An 18,219-nucleotide genomic window follows, 5' to 3' on the forward strand; every position below is an offset into this window, starting at 1 on the left:
TAAGGCAGCGACATCCTGGCTCGAAGTACGAGGGAGGGAGACGAGAAGGTTCCCCGGTGGGTCTGCCCTTCTCCATCCCTCCACACCAGCCCGCTGCCTTGACCTTGGCCACCGGCAGACCTCTCCTGCCCCTGGCTTCGGGCAAGTGAGACAGGCTTGGTGCGTGCCCTGGTGATGCAGGGTGTCGAGGCAGGAGGTGGCTGGGGCGAGCACCCGACGGTAGCATCAGATGAGGAAAGTGCCGAGATAAAGAGCAGCGCAGGGCGGATTTAATACTGTACATAAATACACTTTACAATCTGGGGAAGGCTCGGTGCTAAGAGGAAACCATTGGAATATTTTATCGTGATGCAGATCGAGTGAAAAGACTGTGAATAAATAAAAGGGAAGATAATTATTTGATGGAGTTCTCTTAGGATATGCCACAGCGGGGAATACTTACGGAGAATACATATTACTAGAGAGACACAGCTATTCAAGCATCAAACTAACCTATAAATTGTCAGAGGAGAAAATTGGAGGAGAGGAATGGATGGGGTTTTGGGCACCGCTCTCATCAGTAACGCCGGGTTACGCTTTCCACCTTCCCCATCGCAATTCCCCCTGCCCGAGGAGTCACAGTCCCTGAAAAAGGGAAGGCTGCCTCTAATAAACGTCTTCCAGAAATTACGGCCGAGTCACTACAGTACGGAGATGGCGTCATTTATCTCCCCACCATCTGCGCGGGCTCGTTGGGCCGGGTGGGAGCAGCCTGCTCCCAGGAAGCCTCATCTCTCCTGCACTCTTGCAGGGTGAGAAGGTTCATCAGCAGCACCCAACGTGCCTCGTTAACGATTCCTCCCTGGGCCCCACGCTCCTGTCTCTAACCACAGCCTCTCAGACTGGCTTTCAGCTCATCCCATGCACCCCCGTTTTGGAGGGGAACCCCCCACACAGGAGAGGGTTTCCAGCTCTGGGACCAGGCACATGCATCCCCTACGGCGCATTTCCCAGCATCTTCTCCCTTGAGCTGGAAGCTAACTGCCGAGTCCCAAGCTTTTCTGCAATAGGGTACGTCCCCCGACTACACTTCTTGCCCACTCCCTAGCCAAGGGTCTCCAAGAAAGCGCTTTGCAAGCGCTAGAAGCCGTGCACGCTCGGCAGCATTACTCAAGAGCGGTTTTCCCCATTTTGGGGAGCATGGCAGCGATTTACCTGAGGTCAGAGTGCTTCCTTGAGGCAGAGCTGGAGGGAGCCCAACGCTCCGTGCCTCCTGCTAGCATGGCTCTGACCAGCCCTGGCCCCCTCCAAGCCAGTTACCGGTTCACATCTCCCAGTTAATAATTATGTATTAATCCAAACGACTTCACCCACCGACGTTCTTAACGGCCAGCTGCAGCTGTAAATAACCCACAAAATCTCATTTGTGCAATGCAGAAATGCGAGCTGTTGTGATGCTTACTGCACGTTAATTTATCGGTTATCGAGCCATCGATCCGGATGGGCTCCAGAGCCGCGCCAGGGACCCGGCATGCCGCCCCGGTACGGGGCCGGCCGCTGCCACTGTAAATGCCGGTGATAATTGTAGGCAGGCATGCAATTAATAAAACAGCTGGTCTGCTTTTCACACTCTGAATTGTGCCCTTGCTGCAGCATGGGGACCCCAAACTTTGCTTATGGGCATGCATCGCTTTCCCCAGAGAGGGTGATTTCAACATCAGGGAGACCTGACATTGCCTGGAGCAGAATTGCACCCATGAACTTTCCAAGCAAGTTTAATGAATGTAAGAGTAACACAGCAGGTGTCCATTAACCTTTCCCCTCCCAGGCAAGTCGCAGGTTGAACATATAATCCCTGTAGTGTGGCTGCTATAGGAAAATCTTCACCAGACGTCAAAAATACTATATTGCTTTTCCAAAGGCTACCTCGGGAATCCGATAAAGACAGCACAGACAAAATCGAAACCATGCCGATACAGAGTCTGTGGGTAACGACAGTTTGTTATACAGCTTGTTTAATAAAGTGCCACTCCTGGGTTTTTCCCTTTTCCCAGGATTTTTGGCCCTGTTCCTTACCAAAGCACCCCTTTCACCCGTACCTTCCCTCCTGCATGGCACCGACTCTCATTCCTGGAGGTAGGTGGGATGCACGTGGATGATGGGAGGGGACCGAGGAAGACCTCCCTCCCTGCTGGGGTCTGCTCCTGCCCTGCCGAGCAAGCTTCCACCCCACGCCTGGGACAAAGGCTGGGGACCAGGTCTGTGCGGGTGTAAGCTTTACGCTATTTACTGACGGGGCTGATGTCATTAGATCTGAACATCTCCCATCTCTCTGGGAGTGAAGGAAACCTTTGGTTCCTTTATGGGGAAGATGCGAGAGACGGCCTGTGTTGCATATAGACAGCCTCGTGTAATTAGTGGAGGCGCTCGTTATTTTAGGCGAGACTCGCCACCGCTTCCAAAACCCCGAGCAAGAGCAAAGTCAGCGCCGAATGCAGGATACCTTTAAGGCTGGCTCAGACAATAAAATCAAAGGCAGTCTGCTGATGACAGGTCTCCCTCCCTCCCTCTGGCTGCCAGAAGGGAATTGCTCAGTCACCTGCACCCAGAATAGGGCTTTGTCCCCATTCCCGTCATTAATTTATTGCCTGTGAATTAGTGGGGCCCCGGAGATACACACAGCCCACCTGTTCCCCTCGCCTGCCTCCCCGCGCCCAGCTCTGACATTTGGAGGCTCGGCGGCAGGTACCGGCACCAGCAAATGGTCCCATAAACCATCCGCTAATGTGGTGACTGCCAGCACGCATCCACCCCGGTCCCTCCCGGAGCCAGGGAAGCCGAGGTGCTGCCAGTGTGCACAGGGAGCCGAGAGGAGCGCCGTGCCCGGCTGGCAGGATGGACACATGCAACCAATGCATTTTTAAATAGGTCTTATTTTTCCCTGGTAAAATAGCTTTTAATAATGCAATAGCGGGGATGTTCAGAGGCACGATGTAAGGTACCCTGTTTTCGGGGACTTGCAGCATGGTACCCTGTGCTGCTAATCTACAGAAATCTCCCCGCCTGGTTTCATCCTTTCGGCAGAGGTTATGCTTACGCGAGTATTACTCCATTTATTCCAAATGCACAACACTAATTGCTGCCATTCTGGACTCAAAACAAATTGGCCCTAAATGCATTTTTGCAAAACGAGACGTACTTTGTTAAAAGGGGACAGGAGGAGGGCGATTTTTAAAACCGCTACTGCCGTAATGCGATGAAATTACCATGTAGCACGCAGGGGTCTGAAAGCTGCAATTAATATCCCACACCTTTCCGAATCCTTTGTGTCATGACAGTCCCAGGAAAATAGTGGCTGGTCTGGGTCTGCAGCAGGGACCGGTCCCCCCTGCTCCTCCCCTTGGACCCACCACAAAAGCCGGGATGCCGAGTGCCTCATCCCCTTCCCAGAGACACAGGCAGAACCAGCAGTGCATAAAAACCCAGCGGGCCTCCATTTGCACACTGTGGCTTTTGGCTTGTCTGCTGAGGAACGAAGGCACCAGCAAGCATGGCGCCCACTCACCTGGTTGGCTCGATTTTCGGACATCTGAGCCAATGTCAGCCACATTCAGGGATGTCAAGCACAGCACATCTCTATGAGTTGCAGAAAAATAGGCAGCAGGGTAAAAGAGAGCCCCTCTTGGTGTTCCCATCGAAAGAAAAGCTACAGGGTGGTCGTCAGACACCAGCACGTCCACATCAGACCTAAACCCGTAGGGACCTCGACTTCATCAGTTCTACCTCTTCATCTGTTCCCTCACACCATGGGAGCTGGGAGCAGCCAGATTCATTGCTAATCACAGGAAAACAAAGAGGTTTTTTAAAATAACCTGTAAACAATCCCTATTGAAGAGGGAAATCTCTCCACCTAAAGCAGCCTACCAAGTACAAGCAGCCGCATAGAGGCAGTTCAGCTCTGCTGACTGAAGCTGCTGCTACTCTGCCGACTCTGGGGTTGATTTGCGCCCACAAGGGACGTGGCCCTAGGAGCAAGTATTTGAGCAAACACTTCTCCCTTCGCAGGTATCAGCCCCCCCAAGTAGCTTTTTATTGCGATGCAACCCAGGTCTGCAGTCAGAGGTTAATGCCACCACTGGCAACAAGCGCTTCTTGGCTGGGCTGCCAGCAAAAGGGAAGCAAGACACGGATGCACTCCAGAGCTCTCCACAACTCCCACTGCCAAATCCAGCCACTCTGCCCGGACAGCAGGCTGCGGCACAGCTCCCTCTCGGCTTCCTGCGCTGCAAGGGGGCGAGAGCGTCTCGCCTCACAGCACAGAAAAGGGCAGTTGGACAACTCATCCCACCTGCCTAAGAAGCTGAAGAACTATTTCTCCCCCAGCTCAACACGCTCGGGGAGAGCAACAATCGTGGCGAGGCTGGAGAGCACCCCCGGCACCTATGACACGACGAGGAAAGGTTTGCAGCGCGGCCCGTTTTCACGAGCCATAGTGCAGAGCGCTTGCACCACGTGCCACGGGTACCTTCACCCCTCGGACGTGCCTCCGTTTGCTCTTATCGCACAAGGTGTGGGACAAGCAGCGGGAGAGGTCCTGAGCCAGCCCAGCTCTGGGGATTTGCAGGGCAGGCATGTTCACGTTTCTCCTTGCTCTGGGGCTCCACTGCCTTGGTACCCAAAGCAACCCCAGCGCAGAGACCCAGCTCGCGCCAAACTTTCCGGAGCCATCTGCTGCATCTCCTAGAGCTATAGGGATTTGCTGGCTGAGGCATGAATAACCTGGCTGAGCGACCCACTGCCACCACAGCTCTCGTGCAGAGCTCTGCACTGTCAGGTAAAGGAAAGACAGAGGTTGGAGATGAATCACGCTGTGATTTCTAGGCAAAGTCCCATTAATGAAACTGCTCAGAGGCATTGCGGTTCTTAGGCAAGTACTGTAGAGATGAAAGCCTTATTTATGAGTAAGCTATATCTGCAGAGGGAGCAATAAACTGCAAAGCAAAGTATGCAGGTTTGCAGCAAATGCTGTAAAGTTTTACACTCCCGAAAACTAGGAATAAAAGATATACCCATTTAAACCAAAGTGGATGGAAAGGGTTTCCACAGGACTGTAAAACAGCTTTATAATAGTTAATTGCTAGCTTCTTGTTGCAGCACAGAGAAATTTAAACCAGAAAAAGGACTGTTTACATCCCCATCGAAGAGCAGTAGAAAAGAAAGGAGAGTGAGAGACAGAAAGAGAAGAGCGCGGGGGAACGTGAACCTTTTGTTCAGGATCCTCTGCACCATGCGGAGGAAGAGGCGTCTTTTGTTCCCGGCGCTGTGCCGCCCAGCCCCGGCTGCTCCCACTCCCCACCATGGGCAGGAGCCGCTCAGGGAGCCAAAGCCACGGGGTGAGACCCGGGGCAAGACCCCGGCAGCGTGCCTGTTTATTAATTATATATAATTTATCCAAGATCACATCAATGCACGTGCAACAGAGAAAATCAGGTGAACATCTGCACTTGCTTCTGCCCCCAGGAGCAAGAAGGTAGAGGGAAAGACGTAGCAGCAGGGGGGTATCCCTCCAAGCCCAACTGGAAACTTGAAGTGTAATACTTTTGACCAAGTAAAACACAGGAAAAAGCTCAAAATGCTTTCTGCAACAATTGAAACAACCAACCACCACGCTTCCAACCAACTCCACCAAAAGCACCAGTTCCCCAGCAGGCACCCTTCAGGAATTACTAGCACCGTCTCTCCAGATCTGCCATCCTGCTGCACACCCACCCACCCCAGGAACTTCCACCCAGAGAAGCCTAACCAGGCTTGCGAGAGAAAGCTGCGGAGCTTGCAAAAAGCCCCCGAGGAGCTGTGGCATTTCAGAAAATGAGTGCATTTCATCCCTGAAAGGCACAATTGTCTCCGCTTGTTTCAAATAACCAGTGTTTTCAACAAAAGGAACTTTTGCTTCCCTTCTCCAAAAAGTATCAGAGACCAGAAACATTTGCTTTTTGGGTGCTTTCGTTACACATATTCCTGCAAACAGGAAGAAGGGGAGCATCTAAAACTCAGTCCAGTAAGAAGCACGTAAAATAGAGAAAACGGTGCTTTTGTTCTCACCCTCAAAGCACGCCTCCCTTCCCTGGGCACCCCAGCTCACCTCTGTGCCATGCGACGGTGCCCGCATGTCTCACCGCTCTTCTGGGGCGAGGGCACAGGAGGAGGGTGGGAAGGGTACCCGGGTGGGCTGAAGCAGGCTGGGGAGCTCTGGTGCTGCCGGCTGCAGAGCCCAGGACCAGCCCTGGGGCTGCTAAGGCTTAAACCCCGGTTGAGCCTGGGGCCGATCCTGCACACAAGGCATGAGCTAGCTGCTTTCAAACCAGCTCTCGGACACCAGCACGAGCCTTACTTGCAGCAGACACCAGGTAGAGCCCAAAGAATACATGCCTTGAGAGGCTGCAGGTGGGGAAGCCCACCCCCTGCCCTTTTTAACTTCCCCAGGTGATGGGACAGGGCCAAGGTGCTCCTCCTTAGGCTGATGGGGCACAGTCCCATCCCATCAGGGGGGCTCCGCTCCAGTCCTCCTCTCCCCGCCCGGCAGCTTGCTGCAGGGACTGCTTGATTTTGCCTTGTTTTTCTTCCCTGGAATGGCAGATTTTGTGCATCATCCAGGAAAGTGAGCAGAGCAATACCTTCCACAGTGTAAATATCAAAATGCTGTTTGTATCAGTCAGAGAAGCACTTAGGTAGAGATGACAATGGAGCCCACAGAGCCCTAATCACACACTTTGATTGAACTAAAAGTACAGGGAAAAATGGAAATCAGACGTCTACAGCCAGGATTTCAATAAAGACGGAAAGCTGGAGCGGGAGAGGCATTCGGGGGGCTGCTCCTGGCTCGGAGGCCACAAAGGCAGGCTCCACATCCAATTTCCAGGAGCAGGGGAGTGCCGGGCTGGCAGCGTGGGCAACAAGGTGTGCTGAGTGGGGGCTTGCTAGCCCCGAGATGCTTTGGTGCTCCCACTCATAAAGACCCTGAGGCACTCTGGGTGCTGACAGTTTATACTTTTATCCCCAAGTCATGTCATGCAATGAGCAAAAACAGGCTCTATGGACTGAAATGTGAGCACTGCACTGGCAAAGAGCACCAGCAACAAGCCAAAGCCCCCACGCTGCAGCCGGCTACTGGGCTATGCTTTTATACACCTCAGCCGGGTATCTTAAAAAAAAAAAATAAGTTCAGAGCCCGGCAAAGGCATGCATGTTCAGGCTTGGCTTTGGGGCTCAGAATGCTCTCTGAGCCATGCTGCGAACTTGGTGATGCTCAGCGCAGAGCTGACCCCAGCGGAGCACTGGGCGATTACTCTGATTTTATCGGCGGCTCTCATCGGTCACCCTGATGTCTCCTTGGTCCTTTGGGAGGCAGGTGAGGAGCAGGGCGCGTGCGCCCGCCACTCCTTTTGCCCCCTTCTCTCTGTGTCCCCCTGCAGAAAGCAGACCCCTCTCCTCCTCCTGGCAGCCCCACCGGCCCCAGGTGGCTTCCTCAGGAATGGCCCTACAGAATGTCCGGCCCTGCTGAGCCAGGAGGGAAAAGCAAGTGAGCCAAGCAACCTTCAGGAAAAACGTACACATGCCACAAGGAGTGAGAACAGAGGCCCCTCGGGAGCGAGATTTTGGGCTGGCAGGGTAGCCTTGCTGCTCACTCCCACTCCCAGCACTTTCCTTGGGGGCACAGACGAAAGCATCGCTGCGTTTTAGTTTTCAGTATCAGCTTTGCTGCCGGCATATTCCCTTTTGTGAGAGCATCCCCTTGCAGCCTGGCACGCGTGACAGGTGTGGTAGGGGGTGAGCCTGGGTGGGCACAGCTTGGTATAGCATGCAGGACCTCAAACTTGAGCTCCAAGGATTTAACAGGGGGGTAAATTCACCTCTCCTCCACCTCCCGTTCCTGTTGCGGTGCTGAGATTTCAGGCGGCAGGGACAAAACCCCTGGCATCAATAGGATTTATCTCAGGGCTTCCAGCTGCAAGGTCGGGAGTGCCTGTGGTCTGCTTCGGGGGCCGACAGCCCGTGGCAAAGACGTCTCTGGGGCCGCTTGTGGAGTCCGGGGGAGCTCTGGCGGGGCCGGTGGCTTTAGAGACCGTTTTAGCCCAGGGTCTCAGCGCCAGAGTAGCGGGGAGCGCTTGTTGTTGGCTTTGCTTTCAGAAGAAAACCTCTTTAACGTGTTCATCTTTCAAGCTGACATCCTTTTTACGCTTCATATCTTCGGCAGCTGGTTTCGCAGGAGCAGGTCTGGCCGTGCATGCGGTATGGCGAGCAGGGTTTGTTAAGCAAAGTCACCTCGGGATCTAAAATAGCGCTTATTAGTTTGAGGATGACACGGTGGCTCCTCCGCCCGTTGCTCCTAATGACCGATCTTTAAAAAAGCAAAGGCCAATTATATAGATTCGGAGTCGGTAACGAGCCTAAAACTGTTTGATCATTTCGGCTCCCGCTGGGCGAGCGGGAAGAGGACGAGATGCTGCGGGCACCCGCCGCTGCGAGAAGCGCAGGGCTCTGCTGCCTCTTCGTGGCGGCGATGGCAAAGGAGGCTGCCGCCACCGCGTCCCCTCCTCGCCGCCCCGCTGCTCCCCGTTCCCCGGGCCGGCGGGTGAGGGGCTGCGGGGTCCACGCTGCAGGCGGGGACCTCCCGTCGGGCACGGTGCAGGCAGGGGCGCAGGGTCTGGGGCCGGCTCTGGAGGCAAAAGCCGGGCGCCAAGGCTGGGAATATTCTGGCTTTCGGGGCGAGGAGGTGAAATTGCAGTTTTCCAAGGGAAGCCTGAAAAAAATAAAAGCAACAAAATCACTGAGACGGAATGGAAATTTTGACAGGCGCTTCTCGTGGACTGGCAGCGATTCCTCCTTCCTGCGGGAGAGACACTGACAGTCCTCTGCCAGGGCATCTAATGGCCTTAAAACTTCCTTGCCACGTTATATTACCAAACACGCCGACTTCAATCTGCTATTAAGAAGTAAATGTGTCGGATGCCCCAAGACTGTTTACAGAACTGTTGGGCTGCGACTGCTGGCGATACTGGCTCACACTGTATGGGGTCATCGCTGTCAATTACTGTAAAGCCAGGGACATGTAATGTAATCCCAGGGATTGCCATTAATTATGGTCATTCGTGCAGGGGATTGTGCGGCTCAGGGGCTGCTGGGGGGATTTCAATAGCAAGTTATTATGGAAAAAGTAAAGCTCGGTGCAAAAACAGAGAGCAAGAGAAAGCCCTGCTCATGAAAAGGAGTGTGTCCGGCTGGCACCTGGAGCAGAGGACGCGGGAGGGAGGTTAAAACCGAAAGTACAACAGGGACTGCACAACGCCGTGGCGGGAGGAGCAGCAGAGCTCATTCTCAGCAGGATGGACGCTCCAGCGGTCTTCACGGACGCAGACATTTACCAGCATTGTTTCGACCCTCAGAAGCGTTTGAAATAATTTTACAGCCTGAGCGACAGCTAGGGATGGCCCAACACATTTCTGATGCAAAACCTGAGGGGCCTGTTTAAAATGTTCTCCTTGGGCAAGTACCCACCCCGACGTGCTGGGTGACATCGTACAGCACTGTTTGCAGGGCTGCCCTCGGGCTGCACGCTGCTTGGTGTGTGCCCCAGTGCACAGCAAGCTGTGTGCTATACAAATGCACACGCACACACTTCAAAAAAAAAAAAATATATATATAGGCATGTTGTCTATCTATGCACACGGGGTACTGCCAGCTGGAGTTGCTCCACAGTTTCTGGGAACACCGTCAAGTCCGGGTTGGTAGGGGGCCAGTGCCTCTGCTCCAGAAGCAGGCATTGCCCCTGCCCACGGGCAGGGCTGGGGGGCTCTGTGGTGGCTGCAGGAGCTGCCCCTGGGCTGGGCTGCTGCCAGAGAGCCCCAGGCATCGGGGAGCCCTGCCCAGGGCTGCACTGTGGGTCCATGGCAATTGGGATTGCGTTTCTGGTTAGGGGAAGCACAGCCTGACAGGGCTGCTGGACGCTTCTGTCCCGGGGCACGGTCTCCATCCTCACCAGGATGGTCTTCCCCCCACTCCTCACCAGATGGGCTGAGGGGTGATACCCTGATAGACGTTGGCCGTGGCCCCACCATCTACCAGTTTCTGACCGCTTGTGAGCGGAGAACATCACCTTGGACTATGCGGACCAGAACCGCCGGGAGCTGGAGAAGTGGCTGAGGAACGAAGCAGAAGCCTTCGACTGGAGGCCAGTGGTGAAATACGTTTGAGCTGGAAGGGGACAGGCAAGGCTGACTTCCTACTGCCCTGCCACTGACCACGGCATACATGAAGTTGCAGGCACAGATGCTAAAGAAGCACATAAGGACCCTTCATATATTTATTTTTTGTCTACTTGCTGGGGAGAAGTGGGCTGCGAAAGAGGAGAAACTGAGAAAGAAGGTGAGGCAGGTTCTGAAGTGCGATGTGACCACAGCCAACCCCGCAGACCCCGTGTCCCTGCCTCTTGCCGACTGCCTCCTCTCCACCCTCCACTTGGAGGCCACCTGCAAGGACCTGGCCACCTTCCGCAGCGGCCTGAGAAACGTCAGTGCCCTTGTGAAGCCGGGGGGCACCTGGTGATGGTGACTGTCCTCCAGGAAACCTACTACGCCTTCAACAAGCAGGTTTTCTCGTGCCTCTGCCTGGAGAGAAACGTGGTGGAAGAAGCTGTGGAGGGCACTGGCTTTGACGTGAAGTTCAGCAAGGTCCAGTCGTACCTGCCCAGCGATGTCCACGTGGACCGTGAAGCCCCATTGAGCCTCGTGGCAGGCAGGTGCGCCTCCATCACCAGATAGCACATGGGCACTGGGGAGGAAAACAGCAGCATGTCTGGTTTCAAAAAGCCCTGCTGATGTAACCCACAGCCTCTTAGCCCTTTATTTGAAAGCAAATCAACTCACGAGTGCTATACGTGTCTGTGGGCTGGGATTTATGCAGTGCGCACAGCACCAGCCCTCGAAGCCCCAGCTGCGCATCAGCAGCCCAGGCTCGGGGTAACCCCACCAGCTTGCCCCAGCCCAGAAACAGGAATTGCACCCAAGCCCCTTCCCTCCCATCCTCCCACATTGGAGCAGAGCTTCTGAGAAGCTTCCCTCTTTCAGCCACAATGCCCTTTTTTTGAGGCCAAAATCCATTCTTAGGGGGAAAAAAGTTTGGCTGCAAAGGCAGTGAGATTGTCCAAACCCAGATCTGTTTCTGATTTCTGTGCAAAACCTGCGTGCTCTGTCTGAAAAGTGCAGGGGCTGGGGGGGGGGGGAAGAAAAGGATGCTGTCAAGGGGAGCAGCATGCCTTGCACCCAGATGATCCCCAGCACTCCCAGAACCAAGAGCACCTGCTGACCTTTTCAGTAAACTGTAAAAATTGTTCAACAAAATGCTGCCACCCCAGCAATACGTACCTGCCGGGTGCTGGCACGCACACAGGAACAGGGCAGAAAGGGTTGACAGATGGAAATAATGCTCCCCCCAAAGCAACCTCCCCCGGTTCACAGCACCCCTGGCCATACTCAGTTGTTCTCCCACGCTTACAGCCAGCCAGACCTGCGACACACCAGAGATTCGTTTTAGAGATACTCGAGCCTAGACATTTTTAATAATAATATCAGCACACTCAGCATGCCTCAGTTCTCAGCAGTTTTTTAGAAGAAATGTTTGGGATTTGTTGCTGAAGCTTCTCCTTCCCTCTCTCATACTGATCTTCTTTTAGGGTAGTTTTGGTTCAAGAGTGAGAAGAAATAGGGACATACGAAATTTTCTCACTGGATATACACAGATCAAGTCCCGTCACAAATCTTACTGCTTCTGACAGAAGAGGCTGGCATAAAGTAAGAGGGAGAGCGAGCGATACAGCCCAGGAGGGAGACGAAAGGTTGAAAGGAGTCACGGTCCCCAAACACCACATAAACTCCACAGCACCCAGCAAGCCCAGGTAGGCACCAGAGAGGTTCAGCCTCCTCTCTGTCCAGCCGCCTTTTAGTTTCTTGGTAAGAACCCAATAAAAAAAACCAACCCACTAAAGTCTTTAGGGCTGTAGGGTAATGTCAGCACCAGTTACAGACTTACCAAGGTCATTAGATGTAATTGTATGCGACCCCTGAAGTGCAGACTGGAGATGCCACGTCAGCAAGACGAGGATCACGTCGGTGACACCGCCAGCTCGGGCTCTGCTTGGTGCGACTGTCCCCAGAGCCACCAGGACGCCCTGTGCAAGCAGTGCAGGTTTCTGGCACTGCCACAAGTGCCTGGAATGGCCTCGTTGCCCAGCTCCACGAAAGGGAGCTGAAAACCAGAGGATGCTCGGAGGCAGCTCAGGACCCCTGACGCTCGCTACTTAACGCCAAATGTAAGACCACCGTTTCCATAAAGACCTCCGCGCCTGCCAGCGCAGCGCAGTAAAGGCAGGAATGCAGCAGCTGCTGACATGTTCTCTGGAAATAACATGCCCAGGTCTTGTAGCGCTGGCGTCTTTAATCGCTGTTTAACTGTTCGAACATCGGCATCGCTGGGGATTTTTATGGTCTGTTTAAAAAGCACAATGATTCCCTTCACGGAGACGTTTGTAGCTACAATTACCCTTCTGTCGCAACCTGCCAGGAGTCATTGAAAGCCTTTCCCAGCTAAGAGGCCAGGCGGTGTTCCGCCTGCCACTCGCTGACAGCAATCATGGCAGCACCTAAGGAAGCAAGGTGGGCACAGGTCAGACTGGTGCCGGGAAGACACTGACCCAGGCGATGACTGGCTCAGCTCTCCCCTCGCCTGTGCAAGCTTTGGGAACAGGAGGATGCAGCCCACACGACGGAGAGGGTATAAAAAGATGGCAGCCTGCCTTCCCGGACCCTGCCTTTCCTTCCCCACCTCGCCCTCCTCCTCTTGTAGGGGGTGACTTGCCCCCACTCACCCTACGCCTGAACATGCAGCCAAAGCAGTGAATCAAAACCGGCGACTGAAGCTCGGTTCATTCGGCAGTAACCGCAGCTGCTATCTTTGTCGGCTCATCTCCCTCTCCGTACAGCTGTCAATCAGCCCCCGGATGTTCGACGGCCATGATGACAATGGCATGTGGGGATCAGGAGTGCTGTTTTTGCATTAGCTGACACGACCCCTCCTTCCAGGCTCTCGGGAGAAAGGACCATCATTTGCAATGGCTTTGTCTGACAGATCTCGCTATCGTGGGGTGTAATTACGGGTACCCGCTTTCTGGCTGCAGGGAATTTTCAAGCATCTGCTTTTGATCGAGCTGCCCCATCACCACAGTGCCTTCAGCCGCTCGGAGAAGCCAGGGAGGTGGCCAAGCCACCAGAGGAGTGGGAGCGCAGTCAGGTGAGAGGGAAGGCGCGGCTGATGCCTGCAACCGGTGCTGGGGACAGAGGCTGCATGGCAGGCACGTGATGGGCAAGACGACTGAGTGGCCGCTGGGCTCCTGCACCGCACAGGAGAGCTGAGCCAGAGCCCCGAGCTGGGAGATGTGGGTAATCTACAGCTTAAGGGCAGTAACCCAGAAGGCAGGCCAAGAAAGAGGTGCGAGGCACGAGCGCAAGCAGTGATCTGAGGAGGACTAGTCGCTTGTTTTGTCTCCGGCGTGGAACTGGTCGAAGCTCCCGCAATATTTAAGAGCACCGGTGTATTAAGAGTGAAAATAGGCAGCCGAAGAACGCATTTCGCCCCCCCCAAAGCAAAAAAGCTTTCTGGTTTTCCATTTTGCTTCTTTGAAGAGCAGAAAGGGCATAAAATAGTAACACAAAAAGGGAAAAAAGCACAACAGAATTACAAGAGCATGCCTGTGAAAAACCTGAAATAGTTCCCCGTTCTCTCATTGCGCATTTTTTCAGGTCTGGCCTGTGCAAGGCTGCGATGGGCAGCACCTGAGCCTGTCGGCACCTCATGTGGGTCTCTGAACGTGGCTGCCTATGGCCCACTGCGCAGGGCCACAGTGCCTGCTGGAAGCTGCCTGGCACACAGGGAGCAAGCCGACGGCGGTGCGAACGCTACACACACTTCCAGCCAAGCCCAAGGGGACCCAGAGAGGAAAAAAAAGAAAAAGCAGAGGGAAGTAAACGAGGCTCCAGGGAAATTAAGGCAAAGTGGAAGTCCTGGCAGAGCGAGGTAATAATTTCCTTTCTGAATGAGTAACTGTTTAGAACGTAACCAGGCGAACACGATTAAACCAAATGAATATAAATTCTAGGTGCGGTAGCAAGTAATGAAGTGAAGAAAATGAACAGCACCTAATTAACAAGAAAATAGGATCTGCCATAACGCATTGGAATCTAATGAAAAATGAAGGCTCGACTTCCCCTTTCAAAATTTTCCCAGATGGAAAATACCCCTGTGCTACATCCAGCATCTTCTGAAATAGCCAGGCGATTACAGTCGCTGGGAAGAACTGTCCTGGATCAAGCACCAGGGGCAGGGGAGCTGTTTTGCAAAATACTTGCAGAAGCGAAGTAGCTGGGAGACGATTGTCTAGCGCTCTGCCCAAACACGAACCCAAGAGCAGCCCCTTCACCTAAAAGTCTAACGGAGGAGGGCCAAGCCACCCTCCCCAGTTAGCACGGCTGCGGGAGGCAGCCCTCGGGACAGAGGCGGCCATCGGAGTATGGTGGCAATAAAACCAGGCAGTGGCACAAAACACACCGTTCTCTGGCTGGCTTCACCTAGGCTTCTTCTCCCGCTGTTACTTTGACGATGCAAAGTGAGGTCCACGCTCCGTTCCGGAGGCCTGGCGTCAGCACAGCTAAGCGCACTCGCGGCGCGTGGGTGTCCGGCCCTACAGGGCGCGGCTGGGCTCCCTAAGTATCAACTCATAAGAGAGAACAGGGTTAGGAGCCCATAGCAACGACGTCCCCAGCTTTCCACCACAAGCCTCCGGGAACCGAGAGCCTTTGCAGGCTTCCCTACCTGCAAACAACTAACTTGGGAAGTTTTGAAATTTCTGTCACCGTTTTGGAAAGGTTGCCTTTGACCAGAACGGCCACTCGGCTGAGGCTGGGGCAGCCACGCCTGCTGCAGCGAACAACTCTGCTCCGATACGCAGGGCTAACGGTAAGTTATGACTTCAGCACCGAGGGCCTGGAGGGAACGGGCCAGCGCCCCGCCGCAGGCACCGGGCCCACCGAGCCCCCAGCTGCCCGCCGCTTCGCTCAAGAGACGGGCGGGCCGGTTCCCACGGCCCCGGGCTCTCCCCAACCCCCGTCTCCCGCCGCCGAACACCGGCTCCGCCATCGCCGCCGCCGCCCGCCCCGGTCCGGTCCGGTCCCCCTCGGCCAGGCCCAGCGGAAGGGGCGGGGCGCGGACGCTGACGCGGCGACGTCACGCCGCAGGCGCCTGCGCAGAGGCGTGCGTTGGCGCCGCTGAGCGCGAGCTGCCCGGCCGCGGCTATGGGGGCGGCGGCGGCCGAGGCGGATCGGACCCTTTTCGTGGGGAACCTGGACCCCAAGGTCACCGAGGAGCTCATCTTCGAGCTGTTCCACCAGGTACCGGCCGGCAGCCGAACCCCCTTCCCCCGCCCGGCCGCGCTTTATAGCGGGGGAGGCCGCGGCCGCCATGGCGGTGCCTGCCCCGGCGAGGGAGGGTACGGCGGCCGGCGGAGGACAAACTTCCGCGCGGCGCCCGCCGGGCCCAGGCCGCCCGGCCCCAGCTTTTCGGGGAGCTGCTCCGTTTCTCCTCTCACGCCTTTCGTTCCTTGCCTCGCAGGCGGGTCCGGTGATTAAGGTGAAGATCCCGAAGGACAGAGACGGCAGACCCAAGCAGTTCGCGTTCGTGAATTTCAAACACGAGGAGTCGGTCCCCTACGGGTTGAGCCTGCTGAATGGCATCAAGCTGTACGGGAGGCCCATCAAAATCCAGTTCCGATCAGGTACCCGCCAAAAGAAGCACTAAGTAACCTGCTTATGAGAGAGAGAGAAAGCAAAACTGCCGTCGGCTGCCCCTTCCCAAAGCCCGGCAGACTGACACGGGATGGGGTAAATTGCACTGGCTTCTCATCCAACGGTCACTCACCTAACAGCTGGCGCTGGTTTCGTAGCACGCTGGTGTCAAGCAGGCGCGTGCTCTTGTCCCTGTACTTCCCCCCGAGCACCTTTCCGTCAGTTACGGCCGGGTGCAGTCCAGGAGCTGAGCCTTCTGTTGGGTTAGTTTTCTGGTGCTTCACTGGTACCCTTGAAGGCCATTCTAAATCGTCACGCGGGCAGTGAAGGCCGTCCCTGATGTCATTTGAATGAGGCATGTGGGCCAGAGCATCGCTGCCCGATTGCATCCTTCCCTGCGGGTGTTAAGAGAGTTGCGGCATCTTGTTTTGGGGACTAGATGACGTGCTTTTGCAGGCCACTGAGGAAACTCGAGAGCTAATTAAGCACGTGGCAACTGCTAGCGCCTTCCAAGTTCACTTCATACCCAAGTTCCTCTAATTCACGTTTGTCAGTCTTGCGAAATGTTTCTTTCTCTTCAGGGAGCAGTCATGCATCTCAGGACGGCAATCCATCTTTGTCCCCGCACGGAGCCGCCAACACCAGCCCCTCTGGCGCGCCGCATCCAGCATCAAACTGCAGCAGGTACGAGTCCCGTCAGCACGCACCGTAGGTACCTGCACGTAGTTCGAAGCAGAAAAGAGCATTTGCGCATTTCGCTGCGTTCCTGGCTCTCTTCCCCAGCGCAGTTTGCTTGCTCTTCCCTATGGAGAAAATCCTTGAGTTCCTAGTGCCCTTGGTACCCTTTTTAGTGCCTGAAATCTGAACACCAGAAGAAGAGCGTTGCGTTTTAATGCAAGCGCGGAAAAGGTCCATTGAGGTGAAGTGGGGAGGGCGCTGCCAAGCGCGCAACGCAAGTGCTAGTCTTGAGTTTAAGGCTGAAGCTCCTGATATTTTTTTTTTTCTGCAGATACGACAGGAGTCCTGATGGTGTGGTAGCAGCGGGATTCTCGTCAGCGCAGCGGTCTCTGCCGTCGGCCGATAACCTTCAGAGACAAGCGGTGGTAGGCTGCTTGCTTGTGCTAACAGCATCTGACCCTGCAGTGGCCCATGGCTGACAGATGACACGTGACAAAGTTGTCTCTGATTTTGAGTACTTGTTTCTTGTAACGATTGTGAGAGGTTGTGGGAGTGTACTTCTGGAGTGTTGAAATGACAGTTCCAGAAGGTTTAGGGCTTCTGCCGCCAAGGTGGTTAACGACGGGGAGAGCTTTGAGCTTCGGCTGTAGGTGAAGCAGTCAGTAATAGCTGCTCTGTAGGTTAGCGTCTAGTCTCGTTTCCAAACCAGCAACTTTTGTTTTTCTCCTGTGTTTACGGCGTGGTTAATGTGTGATTCAGAGGCCGGTGTGGGGGTTAGCGTTTCTCTGGCCCCCATCCCCCGGAAAGGTTCAAGCACGCTGCTGGGAAGCGAGTGCCCCAAATCCACTGATCCTTTTCCTCTCTTCTCTTTCCAGATGAACAGCACCATGTGGCAGCAACCTCAGTTTGGGGGGAAGTATGAGCAGCCCAGCTTCCCCCTGCCTGCCTACCAGCACGCTCCCCACGCTTTTCACCCCTCGCCGGCCTCCCAAATGCCGCGGCGCCCAGAGGTGCCGGCCCAGCGCAAGGGCAGGCTGAGCGCCCACCCCTACCACCCGGACAGCAGGCACTTCGGCCGCGAGCAGCGCTTCGGGGAGCGGGGACCCGACTACGGCAGGGGCAAGAGGGAGGAGTATGGCTTTGAGGAGAGGGGGCACGACGCTGAGCATCACTACCGGGGGGGGCAGAGAGGAGCCTGCCTATGAAGACAGGCACCGGGATGGCTGGAGCCATGACTATGACTACCGGAGGGAGACCTACAGAGAGGCCAAGTGGCACCCGTCGCGGCATTAACGCCCGTTCAGTGGGCTCGTAAAGAACTTGATGGCAAAGCTCAATCTGTTTCTTACCGTGTATATGTATAAAAAAACCCAAACCTAGCCCACCCAATCCATCAAAGCTACCTTTTAATGTTTGTAAAGCGACTAGCGGCAAGCCCCCCCCCCCGCCACAGCCAGTGCCTCAATTTTAAACGTGTTTGTTAACCTGACACCTCAGGGCTTCTTGCGGGGTGGGGGGTGGACAGGGACCCCCAAAGTGCCAGAATTTCAGAGAAACGGTCGCTGCAGAGAAGCCGGTGTTTTGGTGGGGTGGGGTGGGAGGGGTCCATCTGTGCGCTGGATGCAGGGTGCATTCTCTGAGAGGGACTCAAGGCGGGAGGGATGCTTTCTGGCCT

At 55.1% G+C, this 18,219-nt stretch overlaps 2 protein-coding genes across 2 annotated transcripts; both read left to right on the forward strand.

Moving 5' to 3' along the window:
- The first annotated feature begins 9,482 nt into the window (after positions 1-9,482).
- NNMT (nicotinamide N-methyltransferase) lies at positions 9,483-10,806 on the forward strand. Its single transcript, XM_030021171.1, is given in 5 exon segments — positions 9,483-9,522; positions 10,046-10,117; positions 10,120-10,224; positions 10,346-10,570; positions 10,573-10,806. Coding segments are annotated over 5 exon segments (666 nt in total). The 3' UTR covers positions 10,797-10,806.
- Positions 10,807-15,310: 4,504 nt separating this feature from the next.
- On the forward strand, positions 15,311-17,923 carry RBM7 (RNA binding motif protein 7). The gene is made up of 5 exons (XM_030022630.2): positions 15,311-15,473; positions 15,694-15,856; positions 16,448-16,550; positions 16,876-16,969; positions 17,420-17,923. Exons 1-5 carry the CDS (start codon positions 15,378-15,380, stop codon positions 17,747-17,749), a joined length of 786 nt encoding a protein of 261 aa, XP_029878490.1. The 5' UTR covers positions 15,311-15,377; the 3' UTR covers positions 17,750-17,923.
- Positions 17,924-18,219: the final 296 nt, after the last annotated feature.

This window comes from Aquila chrysaetos, chromosome 8 (genome assembly GCF_900496995.4).
Source record: "Aquila chrysaetos chrysaetos chromosome 8, bAquChr1.4, whole genome shotgun sequence".
Lineage (NCBI taxonomy): Eukaryota > Metazoa > Chordata > Aves > Accipitriformes > Accipitridae > Aquila > Aquila chrysaetos.

What these genes read in the sequence shown, in the direction of transcription:
- RBM7 (XM_030022630.2), top strand. Translation starts at nt 15,378, where the DNA reads ATGGGGGCGGCGGCGGCCGAGGCGGATCGGACCCTTTTCGTGGGGAAC. An exon ending in CAAAATCCAGTTCCGATCAG is followed by an intron (nt 15,857 to 16,447) that starts GTACCCGCCAAA and finishes CTTTCTCTTCAG; the next exon opens with GGAGCAGTCATGCATCTCAG. An exon ending in CCAGCATCAAACTGCAGCAG is followed by an intron (nt 16,551 to 16,875) that starts GTACGAGTCCCG and finishes TTTTTTCTGCAG; the next exon opens with ATACGACAGGAGTCCTGATG.